Source organism: Mastigoproctus giganteus, chromosome 12, assembly GCF_048544385.1.
Source record: "Mastigoproctus giganteus isolate SK-2022 chromosome 12, ASM4854438v1, whole genome shotgun sequence".
NCBI lineage: Eukaryota > Metazoa > Arthropoda > Arachnida > Uropygi > Thelyphonidae > Mastigoproctus > Mastigoproctus giganteus.
In genome coordinates this window covers 79,369,047-79,389,557 of record NC_143586.1, presented here as the reverse complement: position 1 = coordinate 79,389,557, position 20,511 = coordinate 79,369,047, and the positions used below count along the sequence as shown (strand labels likewise).

Here is a 20,511-nt window from a genome sequence, read left to right as displayed (position 1 = left end):
TCAACCAATAACTGAGATTCTGTCAGAAAAAGTACATGGGGGGTTTGGCAGACTGCAAGTGGAAATGAACGCTGTTGAGATCACATATATTTGTGAAATGAACTAGGAAGTGTTTGGGAGGTTTGGATATTTTTGCAGATAAGCTTACTCTATTAGTTTGACAATTCATGGTGTATTCAATAGTAAGAAAATGTGTGTGGGGGGACATGCTGTGTAATGAGATTTTTGGATATGGCATACACATGGTAAGAATATACCCAGATCCTTGACATAACGTGGCCTCGACAATGCCCCCTGCATACAACACTACTCTGACTCCTTCCAGTCACTATGTGGCAGAGTAGAGGTAGCAATATTATACACTAGCTGATCTGGAAGCCTCCTAAAGAGTTACCAATAGGTTCGGTCCAGTGTACTAACTAGTGGCCGGCCTGCAAACACTGTTTTAGAGCTGTACCCTCAATGTAATCTCACCATGATGTTCATCATAACCTCAAAAGTCAGTCATACTGCATGATGAGGGAAGGGTTGATCGGAACTTAGCTCTGGAGACTAAAAATCTGTTCCACCATTTCAAGCCTCCAATAAGCAAAGTGGTGATATTGCACTGGTTGATTAGTCATCTACCACCTAGTATTGCCTGGTAACACAGAGGAGCAGCATTCCTCCATGTGGTGTGGTCACCCACAGTGTACTTGTGCATGGAGGTTATACCCAGGATTACTAACAGTCCCACCATCATGAAGGTGCAAGCAGAGGATTTGGCTGTCACAGACCATCCGGACTTTGCCAAAGTTGGATTCACTTGACTTGAATGTCACCTGAATATCAGTTCCATCAGCTCCCAGGTAGCAAGCAGAGCTTGTCTGGCATATCAGAGAATGTCTGACAACCTCACCTCAATGCATTCTTAAGTGGATGATGGCAGTACATATAATTTAAGAGTAAGCACTGTTTTAACACATTGACTGCCAAGCTAGTTTAAGAAAAGAATTCCCCCAGGGCCAAAAAAAATTAGTAAATAATTTGATTAGTAATTCTAAAATAAATATTGCATTGTCAAGTGTTGTCGTTTTTTTTTTTTTTTTTGCTTAAAATATCAAGATAGTCATTTTTTATATTGCATATATGTGGCCGACGTGGGCCAGTAGGCTACTTTATTTCTTGAGAAGCCATGTCGGCCACATACATATGAAGGTAATTTGTGATTAGTTTATTGTGCACACTGCAATAAAATAAACTCAAACATCACAATAAGTTTGTCAGATTGTTAGAGATTTTGTCGAAACAAGTTCATTGGTGCACTGTATTATCCATTATATTTTGTTGTTTCTCCACAAGTGGTGTATGTAAAAAAAAAAAAAAAAAAAAAACTCCAAAAAGCAATGGCTAAAAGAAGAGAAACAGAGAAATTGCTGAAAATCTTAGTGTTAAGTCTGAAGGAAAAAGAAGATAGACTAATGATTCGGTGAAAGATCCTGATTGGGATATTTCTTCAAATGAAAAAGGAGATACTAAAATACTGGAAAATATTGAAGTGCTTCAAGACTGGATGGCAGAAGAAAACGCTGAGCAATTTGAAAAGGCTGAAGAACCTGAGATTGAAGCAACTGAAACAAATGAAGTTATTGAATGGAGTGAATACAAAAAAAAAAAAAATTTTACAGGCAAATCAGGACTGAAAATAGACTTATCAAGAATATCTCATCTTGTGGCATTTTCATTAATTTTTTGATGAAGTCATACATCTTATTGTAACAGAAAATTCAGAGTACCAGAGCTTTGCAGCAGTCTTCTAAAAAAGACTGGGGCATGCTTTGGGTTCCAACAACTGCTAAGGAAGTTTTTCAGGCTTCCTATGTGGATGGGACTAGGAAGATTGAACAATACTGCATCAACCAAACCTATCTATAAAAATAACTTAGTAACAAAAATGTTTCGCAACAGATTTGAATTATGCCTCATTCACTTTTTTGACAATGACACTTCCAGGGGACAAACTCAGTAAGATACAACACCTGATAGATGTTTTGGCAAAACGTATTCCTTGGAGAGGGCAGGCTATTCTGACAATATATAGACCAAATAAAGCTCACAGATACAGAATCAAGCTATTCCACTGAAGGATATACCTGATCAAATAAGATTTATTCAGGTAAATCTGAAAATTATAGAAAATCCATAGGTTCAGCTGCAAAGAATTATCGTAAGGACTTCTAAATGAAGGTCATACCTTATACGAAAACAATTTTTATACAAACTACCATCTGGCGTAATTGTTTAACTTATGTTGTTGGTACGTTAAACAAAGCCAGTAAAAAAATTTATGCCTAAAGAAGTCTTACTCAAGGCTAAATAAAGGGGAGATGATCGCCAAGACAGAAAAGGATGGAATTATTGTTCTAAGGCGGTGAGATGCGAGACTATTGACAACAAAGCATGCCCAAGAAATGATTGATAGACCTTCCACCAGTAAAGAAAGACGAAAAGAAGCCAAACAAAAACCACTTCCTATTCTAGCATATAATAAGGGAAAAGCAAGCATAGGTGAAAAGCAACACTAAGAAAGGGGATAAAATGGTACTGCAAATTAGCGATCAAGTATATACTTGGTATATCACTTGTCAATGCATACATGGTGTACAAGAGTGGCACACAAAAAAAATATAAAGGTAAGCTTTCGGGAAGAGATAGTTACAGATTTGCTAAATATAGAACGGAAGCAGAAACGTGAAAAGCCAAAATGTGGTAATACTCAAATACTAAATAAAAAAATTGGACACAAACAAGAAAGCTAGAAGAATGTGCATTTTTTGTTATGCAAAATTGAGTCTGGAGGGAGTTCAGTTGCTAGCAGAAAGGGGAAGAGTTTTCTACTTATTGCCCAGACTATATTCATCAGCCTTTCATGTGTTTAAGAGTGTTTTGGACAACACCATAAATCTAGATAATTTTGTAATTGTAAAATTCGTATAATAAAGAATTTAAGTGATGAGCAGTTACTCACTTATTTTTTCTCTTAGCGCCATGCAAATTTCATCACATGTATCACCAGAGGCCACGCTAGAGGGTCTTGGCAATATGCCTGATGCAGCATCCAAGAAACTTAATGGTGTCAGACATATACAGCCAATGCAGCAGCCAACGTGTTAAGATGAACATCCACACAAGTACAGTCAGTCCTCGTATAACACGTATTTACACTACACGAATTCGATCATACACGATTTATAAATAGGGGAACGATATCTTATATAACACGAACCGAATTTGCTTATGCCCAATTCGCCTTTGTGTTTACAAGAAATAGCAGTCCAATGCGGAATCACCCCAACTGAACGGAACACGATAGGAATGAAGAGAAGATTCTGAAAATGTATTTGTGTTTTCTATCAGTGAAGTAGAAACACATTTCACCATAATAACGTAAAAACCTGCACAATTCCAGCTATCGGTATAATCGCAAATGCAATTAGATCGAGTTTACTACCAGTTTATAACAGATTCCACTAGCAGAAACGCAACTGTAAATTGTTTTATGGTAGTAACCCCTAGAAATGTGCTTTAGTAAAATGTGAGGTGTTAATAGTGTATCTCTGCCTTTACAGTGTTGTGTATTCAGTTGCTACACGCACGCAGCTTTGTTTATGTTTATCAAGCGTGCCTCCTCATTTTGTAATTGTGCTTTATTCCCTAAAAATGAGTAAAATACTTAAAATGTGTGAAAAGGAAGCATCCTGGTGAAGGCACTGCAGATTCAAAAAGAAAAAGAAAAGCAATATCTATAAACAGAGGCAGATTGGGTCAAAAATTCTTACCCGGGAAAACTTATAGTGGCCTCATACTATGGTTTATGGCCAAAATCACACCAGCCTCCGGCCCACCGTGGTTTCCCCGGTGAGGCTTATGGCCAGTCTGCCTCTGTCGATAGAGAAAAAATATGAAATTGTGAAACACTGAGCGAAATGAAAGACTTGCATGTGCTACAGACCTAAATGAGGCAACACCGAGAATTACAAAGAATACAGAGAAAATAAAAACAACTTTCATAGCAGGAACAACTCAAAGTGTAATTAGAATCCATTAGATTAAGACACAAAGAACTGGAAGAGATGGAACGACTGTCATCTGTTTGGATAGAAAATCAAATAAAAAACAAGTTTACTTACGATAGAAGCAAAAGCATGAGCACTATTTTATTACCATTATTTATTGTGTTTGGTAAATGTTTCGGTTACAAATGTGTGTTCAATCTTGGGTGGTCGGCATCTAACCCTATTTTTCCCATAGGGCCTGTTGTTCATATTGCACGATTTTGCATTGCACGAGGGTTTCTAGGAACACAACTATCATGCTATACGAGGACTGACTGTACTGTAAATGTGGTTTGGAAATTAATTATAAAAAAAAGTTCGGTGTGGACAGTGCTTATAATTGGAGTGGTAGGCATCTAGTTTCAAACAGCAAACCAAAATAGAAACCTGCTTATGCACTGCTGAAACGTTGGTTAATGTACACAGTGCATTACATTTCATGATTCTGTGTTGTAGACATGGAGAGTTGGTAGCTGTGGATATACAGTAAAACCTGGTTAATTTGAAGTTCAAGGGACCAAAATATGTCCATTTTGATTTATCTGTACAAGTTCAGATACCATTAGTATTAACTAATTAAGAGTACTTTTAAGTCACTTAACATTATTAACACTGCAGAATTTTCACAATTCTCGTTTAAAATAATCTTTTAGTTTCATTAGATAATTGATTCAATAAGTTGCTGAAACCAACCTATAGTTAGTTTCAGCAACTTATTGAATCAGACAAGCTATTCACAAATTGCAAGATCCAATTCAGGTTTCACATTACTTTTTTTGACTCTGCTCTGCCTTGCTATTACAATAGCAAGGTAGAGAAAACAGTCCACCAAAACTCCTCCACCTTGCTATTGTAATAGTTTTACTCTGCCTTTTTCTGTTCACAAAGAGGGGAAAATAGTAAGCTGATAACTTTAGGCATTTAAAAATTGTGAATTTCTGCTTATTTTTTGTTAATGAATTGAGGTGCACTGGTCTTCATTGCCATTGCAAAATATGAACATGGAAGAACTAACATATAATGAACTAACATTGTTTCATCATACTTGTGTTGCAAAAGTAATTGTCTTTCAGTAAAATGTCAAAATTTCAGGATATGTGTAATATACAAGATTTTCCAGGTATTATAAAATCTGGAAAGGCAACATTTACTTTGTGTAATGTACACATGTTACTTTTCAACTGAGCACAGGAAACAAAATGCAAGACATCTGCAAACAATTAAACATATAGTACATAGAAAGAAATGCAAAAACAGATGTAGCATTTGATAGAGACGATGCTATCATACGTGCTGAATGTTCATCTGAAAAAAAATGTGCCTATATGTTCTAATCATGCAGGCACATTATTCAGTCAAATTGAAAGCTGCTTGTCCTCAGGGCCACTTCTGGAAGGTGACTCAATAGGGTACAACATTGGACATCCTCTGAAAATGTCTGAAAGCATGTGGGATTCCTTTAAAAAACACCCCTGTTATGGCAGAACCTAAAAGCTGTAGTAAGTAGAGTATTAAAAGAAGAGATTGGGCACTTGGTGGTAATAATGGTTGTCCTTGTCATCTTGCTAATTTGTGTTCTGTGATGAGGGGGTTGACATCCCTTCCTGTGAAAGTGGATGAATATTTAGTAGACGTTTACTACTATCTAGAAAAGTGATAAAAGGAAAAATAGATTTAAACAGTTTCAATTAATACATGCCACTAAAGTTAAAAAAAAAAAAAAAAAAACACTTAAGTATGTGTGTACATGTTACCTGTTTTTATGGAAATGTTTAACTGTACTGGTAGAACAGTGGCAAAACCTCTGATAAGAGTGGTTAAAGGAGTTAGCAGTAGTAAAACAAGCCATGTGAACACTTCCAGAGTTACCATATGCAAAAGTATAAGCAATCAAGCGAGTGGCACTCCTGTTTACTTTATGCATATTATTCCCACTTGTGCAGGAAGTCTGTTTACATTCTCTCTTCTGGCTTAAATAAAGCAATTTACTTTTTTATTTTAAAGTATGCCAACATTTAAAATTCCAAACAGCTCATCAATCCACTGTCACATCCATCCCCTGAGCTAATTACTCCTAGATACACTGAAGAATGCTACATGCAAATTTGTTATATCAACAATATTTTTTACTTTTTACAGTTTCAACTTTCCATTTTGTAAATTGATTACCATAGCAGACCAAACCCAAAGGATGATTCTGACTTAATCACAGACATATCTATTGCTAATATTATGGTGTCTAAAACAAGAGGAGACAATTTTGCTCAACGAGGAAGTATTTTATTATTGCACAAGTTCTCAATGAAAAATGATATTCTTATAAATTTGAAGTTGTGTGTGGCTAAGTTTCTGTACATCTTGGTGTTGTTAAAAATAAAGAAACAGAAAAAGCAAAAAGATAGTTTATAGCATCGGTTCTATAAACATACCAAATGCTTTTTGAGAGAATGGATGTAGTCCTTGGATGGGAAACTGATGAGTGCACTTGAAATATAGCAAGTTATGCATGGTATTTTTGCAATTTCTCATAGCAACTTTAAGTGTGGGGATATTCAGCTAGGTGGAAGGGGTAAATAAAAAAAGGGGGGACACTCCAGATTTATTTTATTTTCTGTTGAAGCTTTGGAGACAGCAGAACCACTGTTATAAACAAACATTGACTCAATATTTCTAAAGAGGGCAAAGTCGGCAACAGTATCTTTCTTAAAGCAGTCATGATCAGTTGATGTCTAAAAGGAAATTCACAGAAAAGTCCTAAATTAGCTAATTTTTTAAAGCATAATGTACTGCCAAACAATCCTATGACTGTATTTTAATATAAAATGTTTATTTTTGTTAGTGAAATTTAATTTCTAGTGCAGTGTTGATTTTAAACAAAACTTGTTTCCTGTCTGGCTAAAAGGAAAAAAAAAAAAAAAAAAAAAATCCTCTGCTTACAGTTACCGAAAAGTTCAATTCTCTAATAATGTCAATCTAGTATAAGTTTGTCCAAGTTTTAAGAAATTTTTTTTTTTTTTAAGAAAAATTTGATATTTGAATTTGCATACAAGCAACAGAATGAACAGCTACCAAATGGCATTTAAAGTATTACCTTTGTAACAAGAGCACGTGCAGCCTCATCAATATTGACATTGTCTTTTGCTGATGTCTCAAACCAACCAGCAAAGCCATTTTCTGAACAGAATTGTTGCATTGCTGCAGGATTATTCACAGTGCCTTCTTTAGGCATGTCACACTGAAATAAAAAATAAAATCACCAATTCTTAATAATAAGGAAGTTATAAATTGTTATATATTTGGATCACATAATAGCAGACAAATTAAAAAACTTCCTAGTAAAATCTTCAATAGTCAAATCTTAATTTATCTATGAAATATAATCAAATCAGCAAAGTGAGCATATCAACACGTTCATTTTACCACATTGCACATATGCATGGCTAATTGTAATATAATTGCAACAGCTATACTTATGAGCAATAATAAGTATGTACATCTGTTAGAATACTTTTCTTAAGCTATGGGTAAAATAATGTTCCAGCCCTTCGTAAAAGGATATTACTTAATTGTTTAACTCATGCCAATTACTTAATTTCTAGTTTTTTTGTGTTTGGGAGTTTAAAACTCTAAGCAGGATATTGCTTTAAAAATTGAAAACACAAATCCAGTTCAGACAACAAAGACTGAAGAATGTTACTCTGCCTGTGTGTCAGTAGCACACAGTTTGCAAAAGTTGATTAATACTGATTTGAAGACACAAAAATACTTATGTGCAAGTGAAAACAAAGTAATGAGTTACGAAGCTTTAAAAATGGAAATAAAGAGAAGATCTGAAAATAAATTTTTTTTATATGACTGAAGATTTCATGGAAGTGTAAACACATTTCACCATAATAACCCACAATTCCAGCTGTCGGTATTATCACAAATTCAGTAAGATCGAGTTTACTGTCTGTTTATGATAGATTTCACTAACAGAAAGGCACAGTATAACCGCAGTCGTTTTTTGCCAATAAAATCAAACTAACAGAAAAGCCCAATAAACAGGTGACTGCTAATTGTTTTATGGTTGTGACCACCAGAATTCGACTGAACCACGTGATTCAGTCGGAGACAATCTCTAGTGCTGCAGTCTCCTGCTCCAATTCAACAGCATGCTGTCCCAATTAAGCAAAGTAAACCCTGGCTATTTTCTCGATTGGTTTCTGTTTAAGATTTGCCCCCCGATTAACCGGTGGCCCAAATAACCGGAATCCACCGTATTATTAATCTTATTAAATTTCATTTTTAGTTAAATTGTATTTAAACGGAAATCATGACCAGACTACAGCTGCAAAGCAAAGATCAGACTAGCGAGAGTGCTGTGGCTCGGGGTAGAAATGAAGGGGACAATTCTCCAACGCATCAGTCTCAAAAAATGTGCGAAATGTTTGCCGACCTTTCTAAAACAGGAAATGATCTAGTGTGTGTGTGCTAGGTGTCTGGAGTGTAAAGAAATTAGGTGCCAACTGAGCATTCTGATGGGAGTCAGAGCTTGAGGTGTAGGGTAAATGCCCTTGAAGAAATTAACGAGGGCCCATCAGGCTCTCAGCTGCCCAGCTCCACGAGAGAGCTCACCCCTGTGCATCAGGCAACACAGAGGCAATCTCCAAGGTAGAATGCACTGGTCCCAAAGGAACTAGTTATTGTTGGTGTCTATTGACAGGGAGACAGGAAATGTACTTTGTAAGAAGGATAGGTGGAACAGGACCAGGGTATGTCTGCCAGGGGCAAAAATTGATGACGTTGTAGAGCAGATATCTTTTCAGGGCACAAAAGGTGATATTGTTGTACACGTTGGAACTAATGACATTAAGAGTAAAATATCTGCAGATTTACTCAACAAATACAGGTCAGTGTTGAAAAAAGTCGCAAGTTAGGGTTGAATGTGAAAGTGTCTGCAATTCTGCCCAGACACGATAGGAGGGAGTACAGCTAGGCCTTGCATAACGCAATATTCAGTTAACGCTATTTGAAAAATGATACCACTTTACACGATGCAAATTTCCAGTTAACACGATCTTTTTTTTTTTATGCGATAGTTGAAAAAGATTTGAATCGCGCATTAAGCTTACTGCAAGTCATACGGTCAATAAACGTTTGCCTGATGAAAATGTTACTGCAAAGGAGATAACAGTAAAAGAATTAGATGAAATCTTTCTTATCGCATAGAACCTCAAACAAAAGGTTTGGTGTTCTCTGCGATATTTATTTCGCCAGGGCCCAGAGAAGATTGTTGTCGGCAATCGGAAATTGATTGATGAAAAGAGAAAGTCACTGTTCAAATATTTCTGCAACAGTAATTTCTTCATTGTGTATTTTATGTCAGAGGTTCCCCAAGTTTCTCGGTTCACGGCGCCTTTAATGTCTCAGTAATTTTTTCAAGGCACACCCAGACCAAAAGAAATACCTAACAGTTTCGTTTAGTAGTTAGGTCCAAACAACTTAATAAGAAATGCTGAAACTGAACTACCTTGAGCTAGTAGTTTGCGTGGTGTCCAACATGTCAAGTATCGCTGTGTTTCCCTCAAAAATTTAAAATATTCTGTGGCGCACAGTTTAAGAACTGCTGATTTATGCAATAAACATAAAATTCCATAATTATTTTCATTATATACAGTTAAAGTTATTTAAAAAAAGGTATTTTTAAAATTCTTTATGGACATTCCAGAAAGTCAAGGACCAATTACAATTTTTCCTATTGGTTATTATATTCGATTAAAGCGTTTCCGTTTTGAGAGATGCGCTCGCAGGACACGTTAATTGAGGCCCACCTGTATATGATGAGAGCCTTATCAATCAATTCGGCACTGGAGAGATTGTGCAAGGCTCAAAGGGTAGAATTTTTTTCCGCCTGGTTTGTGCTTGTTGACAGGAAAGACTCCTTCTACAAGGATGGGATACACATAAATAGAAAGGGTGCAAGAATATTTGCTGATGTTATCGAGGCAGTGTTAGGTGGGTTGGAAAACTGCTAGCGTGGGGGGGGGGATACAGACTGAAAAGGTTAGCAGTGGCTGCAGGCAGAGGCAAAAGTGATTCTTGCACTGCTTCTATTAGAATGGGCAGCAGACTGGAAAGCAAGGTAATGGAGATTTCCAGGACTGCTGGGAGTCATAGTGGAACAAGTAAATACATGGGCTGTATTAGGGTGGCTAGAAGCAGGAACAGGTGCATGTATACTTGCATGTACACCAATGTTAGGCGTATAGTTAATAAATTTGATGAACATGAGCTTGAAGTGCTATTCAAGACATCAAAGGCAGATATTGTTGGGATATCAGAGACATGGTGTCACACAGACATAAGCAGTGCAGAACTGGAATTTGGGGAGTACAATGTGTATAGGAAGGAGGGATGGAGGGAGGGAGGGTTTATGCTGTTTGTTAAACAAAATCTAAGGAAGTGCATCCATTTGATGTTGGTGGACAATGCAGTGTTGAGTCTGCTTGGTGTGAAATAAGCACTGGGAAAGGAAAAATAAAATGAGTAGGTGTGTGTTATAGGCCTAGCGAATCTGATTAATATAATGAGCAACTGTGCAGAGAAATAGAGTGGGCCAGTACAGAATGTCTTATAATGGGAGATTAACTTTCCAGATATTGACCGAAACTTGTAGGTTGATCACTCACAAGACTTGTGGATTTACTGGATGACTTTTCTACAGCAACATGTTCGAGAGGCAACTAGAGGGAGTAATACTCTTGATCTGATTATCAGTAGTGATTCTTCATGCATTAAGAATCTGCAGATAAAGGAACCACAGGGGGGGGGCAGTGATCACAATGTATTGATGTGGGAATTATTTAAAGATGTAACTACCATCAAGGCTAAAGGGAAGGGCTTTTGCTTTCAGTAAGGTGACTACAGAGGTCTCAGACAGTTTAAATTCTGTACAGTGGGATCAACTGATGTTACCAACAGTGAATTCTAAATGGGAAGCCTTCAGAGCCTTAATTTTGGAGGCTACTAGGCTTTTGATTCCAACTAAGAAATACTGTCCAAGGTTTAGGCCTAAATGGACATCAGATGAATTAATGAGGCTAGTGGTAGAGGGAAAAAAATGTATGGGATGCATATAAAGTATCAGTGGCAGATATAAACTAGTCTATAATCAAGTCACAACGGGGTTTAGGCAGATTATGAGAAATGTTTGGCAAAGGATGCAAAGAAAAACAGCAAGGATTTCTTTACTTATGTAAATTCTAGAAGGAAAGGGATGAATCAGATTGGACCACTCAACATGATGGTTTGACTATTGATGATCATGCTCAAGTAGCTGATAAACTGAGTATTTTGCATCTACATTCACACGGGGAGTTATTCAATGAGGGGAGTGCCAGAAGTTTATCAAATGCTAACAGGGAGCTAAGTGATTTTGTAATAACTGAGAGCAAAGTGGAGGAGAGATTGTTGAAGTTAAACATAAGGAAGGCACCTGTGGTGGATGGGATCTATCCAGTTATATTAAAGGAGGCAGCAAAGGAAGTAAGCAAACCCTTAGCCATAATTATGAGAATTTCCTTGGACTCAATGGAGGTCCCCATGCACTGGATTTGTGCAAATGTATCACCACTTCACAAAGTAGGTTCAAAAGGTGACAAGTAACTACAGACCTGTTAGTTTAACTTGTGTTCTGGGGAAAATAATGGAATCACTGGTTAAAGAAGCATTGCAGGATCATCTAGACAAGACTGCAGTAATAGTTAAGACAGCATGGGTTTGTCAAAGGGAGGTCTCGTCTGACCAATTTCATTGCTTACTATGATGTGATCACAAAGGAACTGAATGCCAAAAATAATTTTGATATCTACTTGGATTTCAGGAAAGTTTTTGATACTGTTGCACATGGAAGACTGCTGTATAAATTGGAGAGGTACGGCAACAAGGGCAAGCTGGTACAATAGATAAAGGGATGGTTGAGTGGGAGACAACAGAGTGGTAATAAATGGACACTGCTCTTAGTGGACAAATGTTATTAGTGGAGTTCCCCAGGGTTCGGTGGTGGGCCCATTGTTGTTTTGTATATTTATCAATGATGTTGATGAAGGTATATCAGGTTTAATGTCCAAGTTTGCAGATGATACATAGGTTACTCCTTTAATGATACAAATGAAAATGGGCTGAGAAGTGGCAACTGGAGTTTAACATTGACAAATGCATATGGGTAGCAATAACCAAAGAGAAACATACCAACTGGGTGGTACTACAATCAGGGAAGTGGAAAGTTAAAAAAAGACCTGGGGGTAATTGTGCAGCCAAATATGAAGTTCGCTGAGCAGTGCATACGGGCAGCCAAGGCAGGTCATGGAGTCTTGTCAATGATATATAGAAATTTTGCTAGCAGGGACAGGGAGGTGATAATCCAGTTATACAAAGCAACGGGTCAGGCCACACCTAGAGTACTGTGTACAGGTCTGGAGGCCTCATTTTAGGAAGGTTGTAGAGTTGCTAGAACGAGTACAAAGAAGGGCAACAAAATTGGTGAAGGGAACAAAGGGGTGCTCTTACCAAGAAAGGCTTAAGTTCTGCAAATTGCAGCGCCTGGAGAGTAGGCACCTGCGAGGTGATCTGATTGAGGTGTATAAGGCCTTGAATGGGTTGAGCAAGCTCAATGCTGATGGGATTCTTCTTCTTGCTCAGACTAAGAACCTGAACAGTTGCAAATTGAGGAAAGATAGTTGTAGAATAGATGTGAGGAAATTTGCCTTTAGCCAGCGGGTAGTTGATTGGTGGAACAGGCTTCCATCTTTTGTTATGGAAGCTAATAGCCTAAAATAAATTTAAGGCTGAGCTGGACAGGCATTTGGAATGAATGGAAGAATGAAATGAGAGGGGGTGTTTTTTTTTTTTTTTCCCCCCTTTGGCTGATGCTGCATAAGCTTCCATCGTATGTCTCTACTAATGCTAATATTTTAGTTCTATCTCAGCAATGAACTTTTATTTATGAAATTTCCCTTAATACTGATAAGTTACTACTAAGTTAACAATATTACCAAAAAGAAGTATCAGTATACTCCTTTTGAGAGTGCTGGTTTATTTGAAGGTATTTCATTAAGAGTCAACTCTTCAAATAAAAGGGTTGTTGAAAATAATGGCAATGCTACTGTATACATATGCTCATTAGCAAGAATCACATGGCATAAGCAATGTATAAAAAGATAGAATAGTTATTTGGTTTTTAGGAGCATTAGCAACTAAGGCCATCTTGCTCCATGATATGCGGTGGTCATTCCCTGACCTTTCCACATCCTCCGTATTTGGTGGTGACGGGCTTGAACCCTGGTCTAATCAAGGAGCAGCAGTGCTATGCACTGCTGCTCCTTGATTAGATCTGTGCTTTTGGACTAAAGCACAGATCTTCAACTGAAGTATGCCAGCTTCCTCACCATCCATCAATAAAATGAAACTACTCCATGTTGTTCAGGATTTAATTGTATAGGAGATTGAAGATTACTTTGAGAAAATACCTTTCAATCAATCCACTCTAATTAAAATTATCATATAAGCATATGATTCAAGAAAGCAAGCTTATAGGGCATCAGCCAAAAAAAAAAAAAAAAAAAAATTCCCATTTCATCCATTCACTCCAAACGTTTGTCCACTTCCTTGAATTTATTTAAGCTATTAACTTCCACAACGACATACGAAAATTCGTTCCAGCAATCAACTACATGCTGGCTAAATGCAAATTTCCGCACATCTATTCGACAACTGTCTTTTCTCAATTTCAATTTATGCCCCTTCAGGTTTGTATTCTGAGCAAGAGGAAGAACCCATCGGCATTGAGCCTGCTCAATCCATTCAAGGCCTTATACACCTCAATCAGATCACCTCACAGGTGCCTCGTCTCCAGATGGTGCAATTTGCAGAACTTAATCCTTTCTTTGTAAGAGCACTCCTTTGTTCCCCCTCAATCTCATTGCCCTTCTCAGTACTCATTCTAGCAACTCTACATCCTTCCTAAAATGGGGCCTCCAGACCTGTATACAATACTCAAGGCATATCCTGACCATCGCCTTATACAACAGGGACAATCACCTCATTATCCCTGCTAGCAAAATTCCTGTATGTCATTGACAAGAACCCCATGACCTTCTCTGGCAGCCTGTCTGCACTTTTACAGAAAACTTCATATCTGACTACAAAATTACACCCGGGTCTCTTTCATTCTCCACTACACTGAGTGAAACACCACACAGTTGGTACATTTCTCTGGGATTATTGCTACCCATATGCAGTACTTGCATTTGTCAAAGTTACACTGCAGTCGCCACTTCTCAGCCCACCTGCCAAACTTTTCTAGATCCTGTTGCAGCAGTATACTGTCATTAATAACCCTGCCAACCTTTGTATCATCAGCAAACTTCGACATTAAGCTTGATATACCTTCATCAGTATCATTGATAAATATACAAAACAATGGGCCCAACACCGAGCCCTGGAGGACACCAGTAATAATGTTAGTCCACGAAAAGCAGTGCCAATTGATTACCACTGTCTTCCTCCACTCAACCATCCTTTTATCCATTGTAGCAACTTGCCCTTAATGACATACCTCTCCAATTTGTACAGCAGTCTTCCATGTGCAACAATATCCACTGTGATTACCACTGTCTTCCTCCACTCAACCATCCTTTTATCCATTGTAGCAACTTGCCCTTAATGACATACCTCTCCAATTTGCACAGCAGTCTTCCATGTGCAACAGTATCAAAAGCTTTCCTGAAATCCAAGTATATGATATCAAAATTATTTTTTGCATCCAGTTCCTTTGTACCACGTCATAGTATCCAATCAAATTGGTCAGACAAGGCTTCAACTTAAACCCATGCTGTCTGAATTATTACCACAGCCTTGTCTAGATGATCCTGCAATGCTTCTTTAACCAGTGACCCCATTATTTTCCCTGGAATAGAAGTAAAACCAACAGGTCTGTAATTACTAGTCACCCTTTGATCTCCTTTTGTGAATTGGAGGTGCATTTGCCCATCATCTCCAGTCCGTGGGGACTTTTTCTGAGTCCAAGGATGCTCTCATAATTATGGCTAAGGATTTGCTTACTTCCTTTAATATAACTGGATAGATCACATCCAACCCCAGGTGCCCTTATGTTTAACTTCAATTTCTCCTCCACTTTGCTCTCAGTTATTACAAAATCATTTAACTCCCTGTTAGAGTTTGATAAACTTCTGGCCTTTCCATCCCTGAATAACTCATCTTTTATGAATGTAGATGCAAAACACTCATTCGGTTTGGCAATCTGTCTCCTTATGGGAAGCAAATTTGCCTCCTTATGAGTGAATTGAAACAGGAAAACCTTTCCATGCTTATTATATATATTCCATCATGGCAGGGACGATGGAATCTGATTGACAGTTTGCTTGCCTGTAGCTCATTTTGCATTATTTTTAAGAAAATAAAATGAATGTATACAAAACATATCATACAAAACTAGAGCTTAACAAGAATATTTCATAAGACTTGGATATTAAAAACAAAATGCCTTTTAAATGAATATCACTTTCTTTATAAAGTTTGAAGTAGAATGCAGGTTATTTTGTATTCAACTTATGTAAGTCTTGGATGATAGACAATTGACATATGAGATGACTGAAAAATTTAGACTGATCAAAAAAGAGAGGGGGAGTTACAATCCCTAAATGTTGTGTGTATATCCTTAAGTGATTAGCCATAAAACTTTAAGGTCATACACTTTTTCCTTCTTTAAACAGTGATGATGATAATGAGAAAGGTGATAATGAATTAAATAAAATTGTGCAATTATTGAACATCCAACAAAACAAGACTTCTAAGAAATAAAGGATGCAGCATATCATTACATGATGCCCCAGTAGAAGTGGATAACTATATTCCACCATGGCAGGGACGATGGAATCTGATTGATAGTTTCCAATGTCCACAGAGCTCAAACACTCAATCAGATCTAAGACAATAACAGAAGACAAAAAATGCACAATGCAACACACTACCTACACCGAAGAGCCAAAACATTATGACCACCTACCTAATATGATAGTCCTCCACATGCAGTCAAAACAGCTCATATCCAGCAAGGCATGGATGCTACAAGATTTCTAAATGTGTCTTGTGGTACCAATATGTAACCAGCAGATCCTTTAACTCTAAGGTTCGTGGTTGAGACACTGCAGATAGAAGTTGTTCCAACACAAACCACAGATGCTCGATGGGATTGATGTCTGGGGAATATGGAGGCCAGGGCAATACCCGGAAGTCTTGCTCGTGTTCCATGAAGAATTCTCGAAAAATCCGGGCAGTGTGGCATGGCGCATTATCCTACTGGAAGACGGCACCAGAGGGGAAGACCATTGCCATGAAAGTGTAACTGGTCAACAATGATGTTTAGGTAGGTGGTAGATGTCAGAGTGCCTGGCACATGGATGACTGGACCCAGGGTATCCCAGCAAAACATCGGCCAAAGCATGACATTGGCTTGTTTTTGTCCCACAGTGCATCCAGGCGCATTACTTCTCCAGGTAAGCGACACATGTACCTGGCCATACACATGGTGCAACAGGATACATGATTCATCTGACCCGAAGACCTTCTGATCACTCAAGGTCCAGTTTTGATGCTCGCATGCCCATTGTTGGGTCTGTCGCCAGTGAACTGGAATTAACAGGGCACTCTGAGCGGCCTGCTGCTATGCAGCTCCATTTTCAGCAGGGTTACATGTACTATGTGTTGTGACACAGTACTCCCTTCATTAGCATTCCAATTACTGGCGAGTTGCGCCACAGTCACCTTTCTGTTGCCACATACCACCCGGAAGAGCCTTCTCTCACCTCGAGCATTGATGAGCTGTGGTCGACCAACACCTTGCCGGCAGTTTATGGGTTTCCCCTTCTCGGACCACTTTTGGTAGGTACTAACCACGGCTGACCATGAGCAACCCCACCAGCCATGCCATGCCGGATATGCTCTGACCCATTCGTCTGGCCATTATAATTTGGCCTTTGTCAAACTTGCATAAGTCCGCTGCCCTTCTGAAGAACAAGATTAACACTGATTAACGAAGCTCGGTATCAAGTGTTTTTTATACACTTGTCCTGACCCATGCAAGCGCCAAAATTCACCCACAGTTGCTTTGATTTGCATAATGACTCGCTGGGCATAATGTTTTGGCTCATCGGTGTAGCTATTATTCTTATGTTACAGGAATTGGTTACAATCTTATGTTATTCTGGGAGTTGAAACTAAATTCATAATTAACAAATAATTAGGCGTATAACCAGTAAAATAAAATATCTTTAATCACAAATAGATACTTGTAACTTTCAAGGCTGAACGTGCCTCTCTGTCAACAGAAATGGAAACTTTAGAGAAAATTATTCTAATGGACACATTATTCTAATTGGCCTACCTTGTGCCTTTGCACAAGGTAGGCCAATCAATCATTAAACTGGTGTTCACTGTGGCTGCATCGACGTGCATATTTTTTTCCTCCAGTGCTCATCTGGACTTAAAACTGTTCCCTCTAAGATGGGGTGTAGTCTCATGCCTTTGCAGCGGTTCATAGTTCATAGTGACTCTAACCAGAGGCGGTGGCGAAAGTGTCAGGAGTGGTCAATTACTTCGTAGTCACGCTTGGGATTGAGGTTGTCTTGGGGGGACCAGAAGTGTTCCGCGATTGCAGACTGGTTGGTCTCAGCAAGGCGAATCACTCTGTCATGTTCTGCAAGGTGGTCTTGAAGATGTCTCGAGATCTCAACTATGTAGCAGCTGTCACAGTCTTTGCAGGCTATGTGGTATATTACACTGCTGCATAAGAGAGGGGTGACTGGGTCTTTACATTGGAAACTAGAGAATGTAAGTTTCTACTAGGCAGCTGCACACATTTTCGGAGGGATGCATTTCCCAAAATGTGACTGCTTTGATTTCTGGGCTTTTCAATCCATGTAATTTTTTTAAAGCACCTTACTTTGAACATACAGAAACCAATTTCTTGCTCCTATCTAGCTGCATCAATATGTGCTTTAGAAGGCTTTTTTGAATTCCACCATGCAACTTGGTGGCACAGTAGTGAATAGAAAATTGTTGTTTTAACAACATGAAATATCATTTGCAGCATACTCTAAAATCATTTTTCAGAATTAATTTTCTGTCATTTTTTGTTGCAGGCTTTTTTGCACTATCAATCTCACACAACTGATTTGTTTAACATTAACAGATGCATATGATGCAAAAAAGCAAGCTTATATAACATCAGCCAAAAAAAAAGATGTTTAGTTCTGCCTCGAACTTATTTAAGTTGTTGACCTCTACTATAACAGATGGAAATTTGTTCCAACTTCAACCACCCACTGGCTAAAGGCATATTTCCACACATCTATTCTACAATTGTCTTTCCCCAATTTGAATCTATGTCCAGTCAAGTGAGTAATCTGAGCATGAGGAACAACCCCATCAGCATTGTGCTTACTCAAACCATTCAAGGCCTTAAACATCTTGATTATATCACCTCACAGGTGCCTAGTCTACAGATGCTGCAATTTGCAGAATTTAAGCTTTTCTTTGTAACAGCAACCCTTTGTTCCACTCGCCAATTTCATTGCCCTTCTCTGTACTTGTTCCAGCAGCTCTACATCTTTCCTAAAATTAGGCCTCCAGACCTGTACGCAGTACTCAAGGCATGGCCTGACCACTGCCTTATACAAGAGGGGCAATCACCCATTATCAATGCTAGCAAAATTCAAAATTCCTGTATATCATTGACAAGACACCATGAGCAGTGCTTTGCAGCCTGTCTTCACTGCTTAGAAAACTTCATATTTTACTGCACAATTACTCCCAAGTCCTTTTCATTCTCCACTACCCTGAGTACAAAATCATTACTCTGGGGTTACTGCTACCCATATGCAGTACTTTACATTTGTTAATGTTAAACTTCATTTTCCACCTCTCAGCCCATCTGCTCAATTTTTGCAGTAGTGTACTATCATTACTCTCATTAACAACCCTGCCAACCTTCATATCATCTGCAAACAGACATTACCTGAGGTATACCTCAATATCATTGATAAATACAGAAAACAACAATGGGCTAAACACCAAACCCTGGGGGACTCCACTAATAACACTAGACAACAAAGCAGTGTCCACTGATTACCACTCTGTATTCTCCCACTCAAACATCATTTTATCCATTGTAGCAACTTGCCCTTAATGCCATACTGATCCAATTTGTACAGGAATCTTCCATGTGCAACAGTATCAAAGCTTTCTGAATATCCAAGTACATGATATCAAAATTATTTTTTCCATCCAGTTCCTTTGTTGGAGGGTGCTGGGGTCGCGTAAGAGACCAGTCAGTGGATTTTTGGCTGCTGTAAAGGGATAAGTATTTTTAATTTTTACCGTATTCTTCGTTAATTAACATAGTAAATTGTGTTTTATGGAGATATTAAATAGGTTTAGTAGTGTTCGTTAGCTTCTTATTTTGAATTTAACCAGTGATTTTTGGAAGTTACGACTCCCGGTGTTGGCACTAATATTGTTGAACTAGCCGCCATATTGTAGTCGATAAGAAATACCTTAAAGTATATATCTATCTAACTGATAGCATAAGATAAAGTTAAACTAGATAACGTAACATGAAGCACTGTATTAGGAATCTGTTAGCTGATTATAGTATCATCAATTAATCAAAAATAATATTAATCTTATTAAAATCCATTGTTAATTAAATTGTATTTAAAACAGAAATAATGACCTAGACTAGAGCTGCAAAGCAAAGATCACAGACTAGCGAGAGTGCTGACTCAGGGGAGAAATTAAGGGGGGCAATTCTCCGATGCATCAGTCTCAAAAAATGTGCGAAATGTGAAATTGTCTGCCGACCTTTCTAAAACAGGACATGATCTAGCCAAGGAGGATGCCTTTGTGTGTGTGCTAGGTGTCTAGAAATTAGACACCAACTCAGCTTTCTGATTGGCATCTATGAGAGCTTGAGCTGTAGGGTAAATGCCCTTGAAGAAATTAATGAGGGGGGCCCATCAATTTCTCAGCTGCCCAGCTCAACAACAGAGCTCGCTCCTGTGCATCATGCAAAACAGAGGCAATCTCCAAGGCAGAATGTGCTAGTCTCAAAGAAACTAGTTATTGTTGCATAGTATATTCCCTGTCAGGGGAAACATACTATACTATGCAAGGATAGCAGGAGGAACAGGACCAGGTATGTCTGCCAGAGACAAAAGTTGATAATGTCGTAGAGCAGATATCATCTTTTAAGGGCACAAAAGGTGATGTTGTACACGTTGGAACTAATGACATTAAGTGTAAGAGATCTACACATTTACTCAACAAGTACAGGTCAATGTTGAAAAAAAAAAAAAGT

General features: G+C 38.2%; 1 protein-coding gene across 2 annotated transcripts in view; it reads right to left on the bottom strand.

Annotated features, from left to right (window-relative positions):
* Positions 1-20,511, bottom strand: part of LOC150077216 (ras-related protein Rab-32-like) — an 89,237-nt gene that overhangs the window by 4,490 nt on the left and 64,236 nt on the right. For both annotated transcript variants that reach the window (XM_090386555.1, XM_090386554.1), the window contains exon 5: positions 7,186-7,329. In XM_090386555.1, coding sequence (XP_090242681.1) covers positions 7,186-7,329 — 144 coding nt within the window. The remainder of the gene's footprint in view (positions 1-7,185; positions 7,330-20,511) is intronic.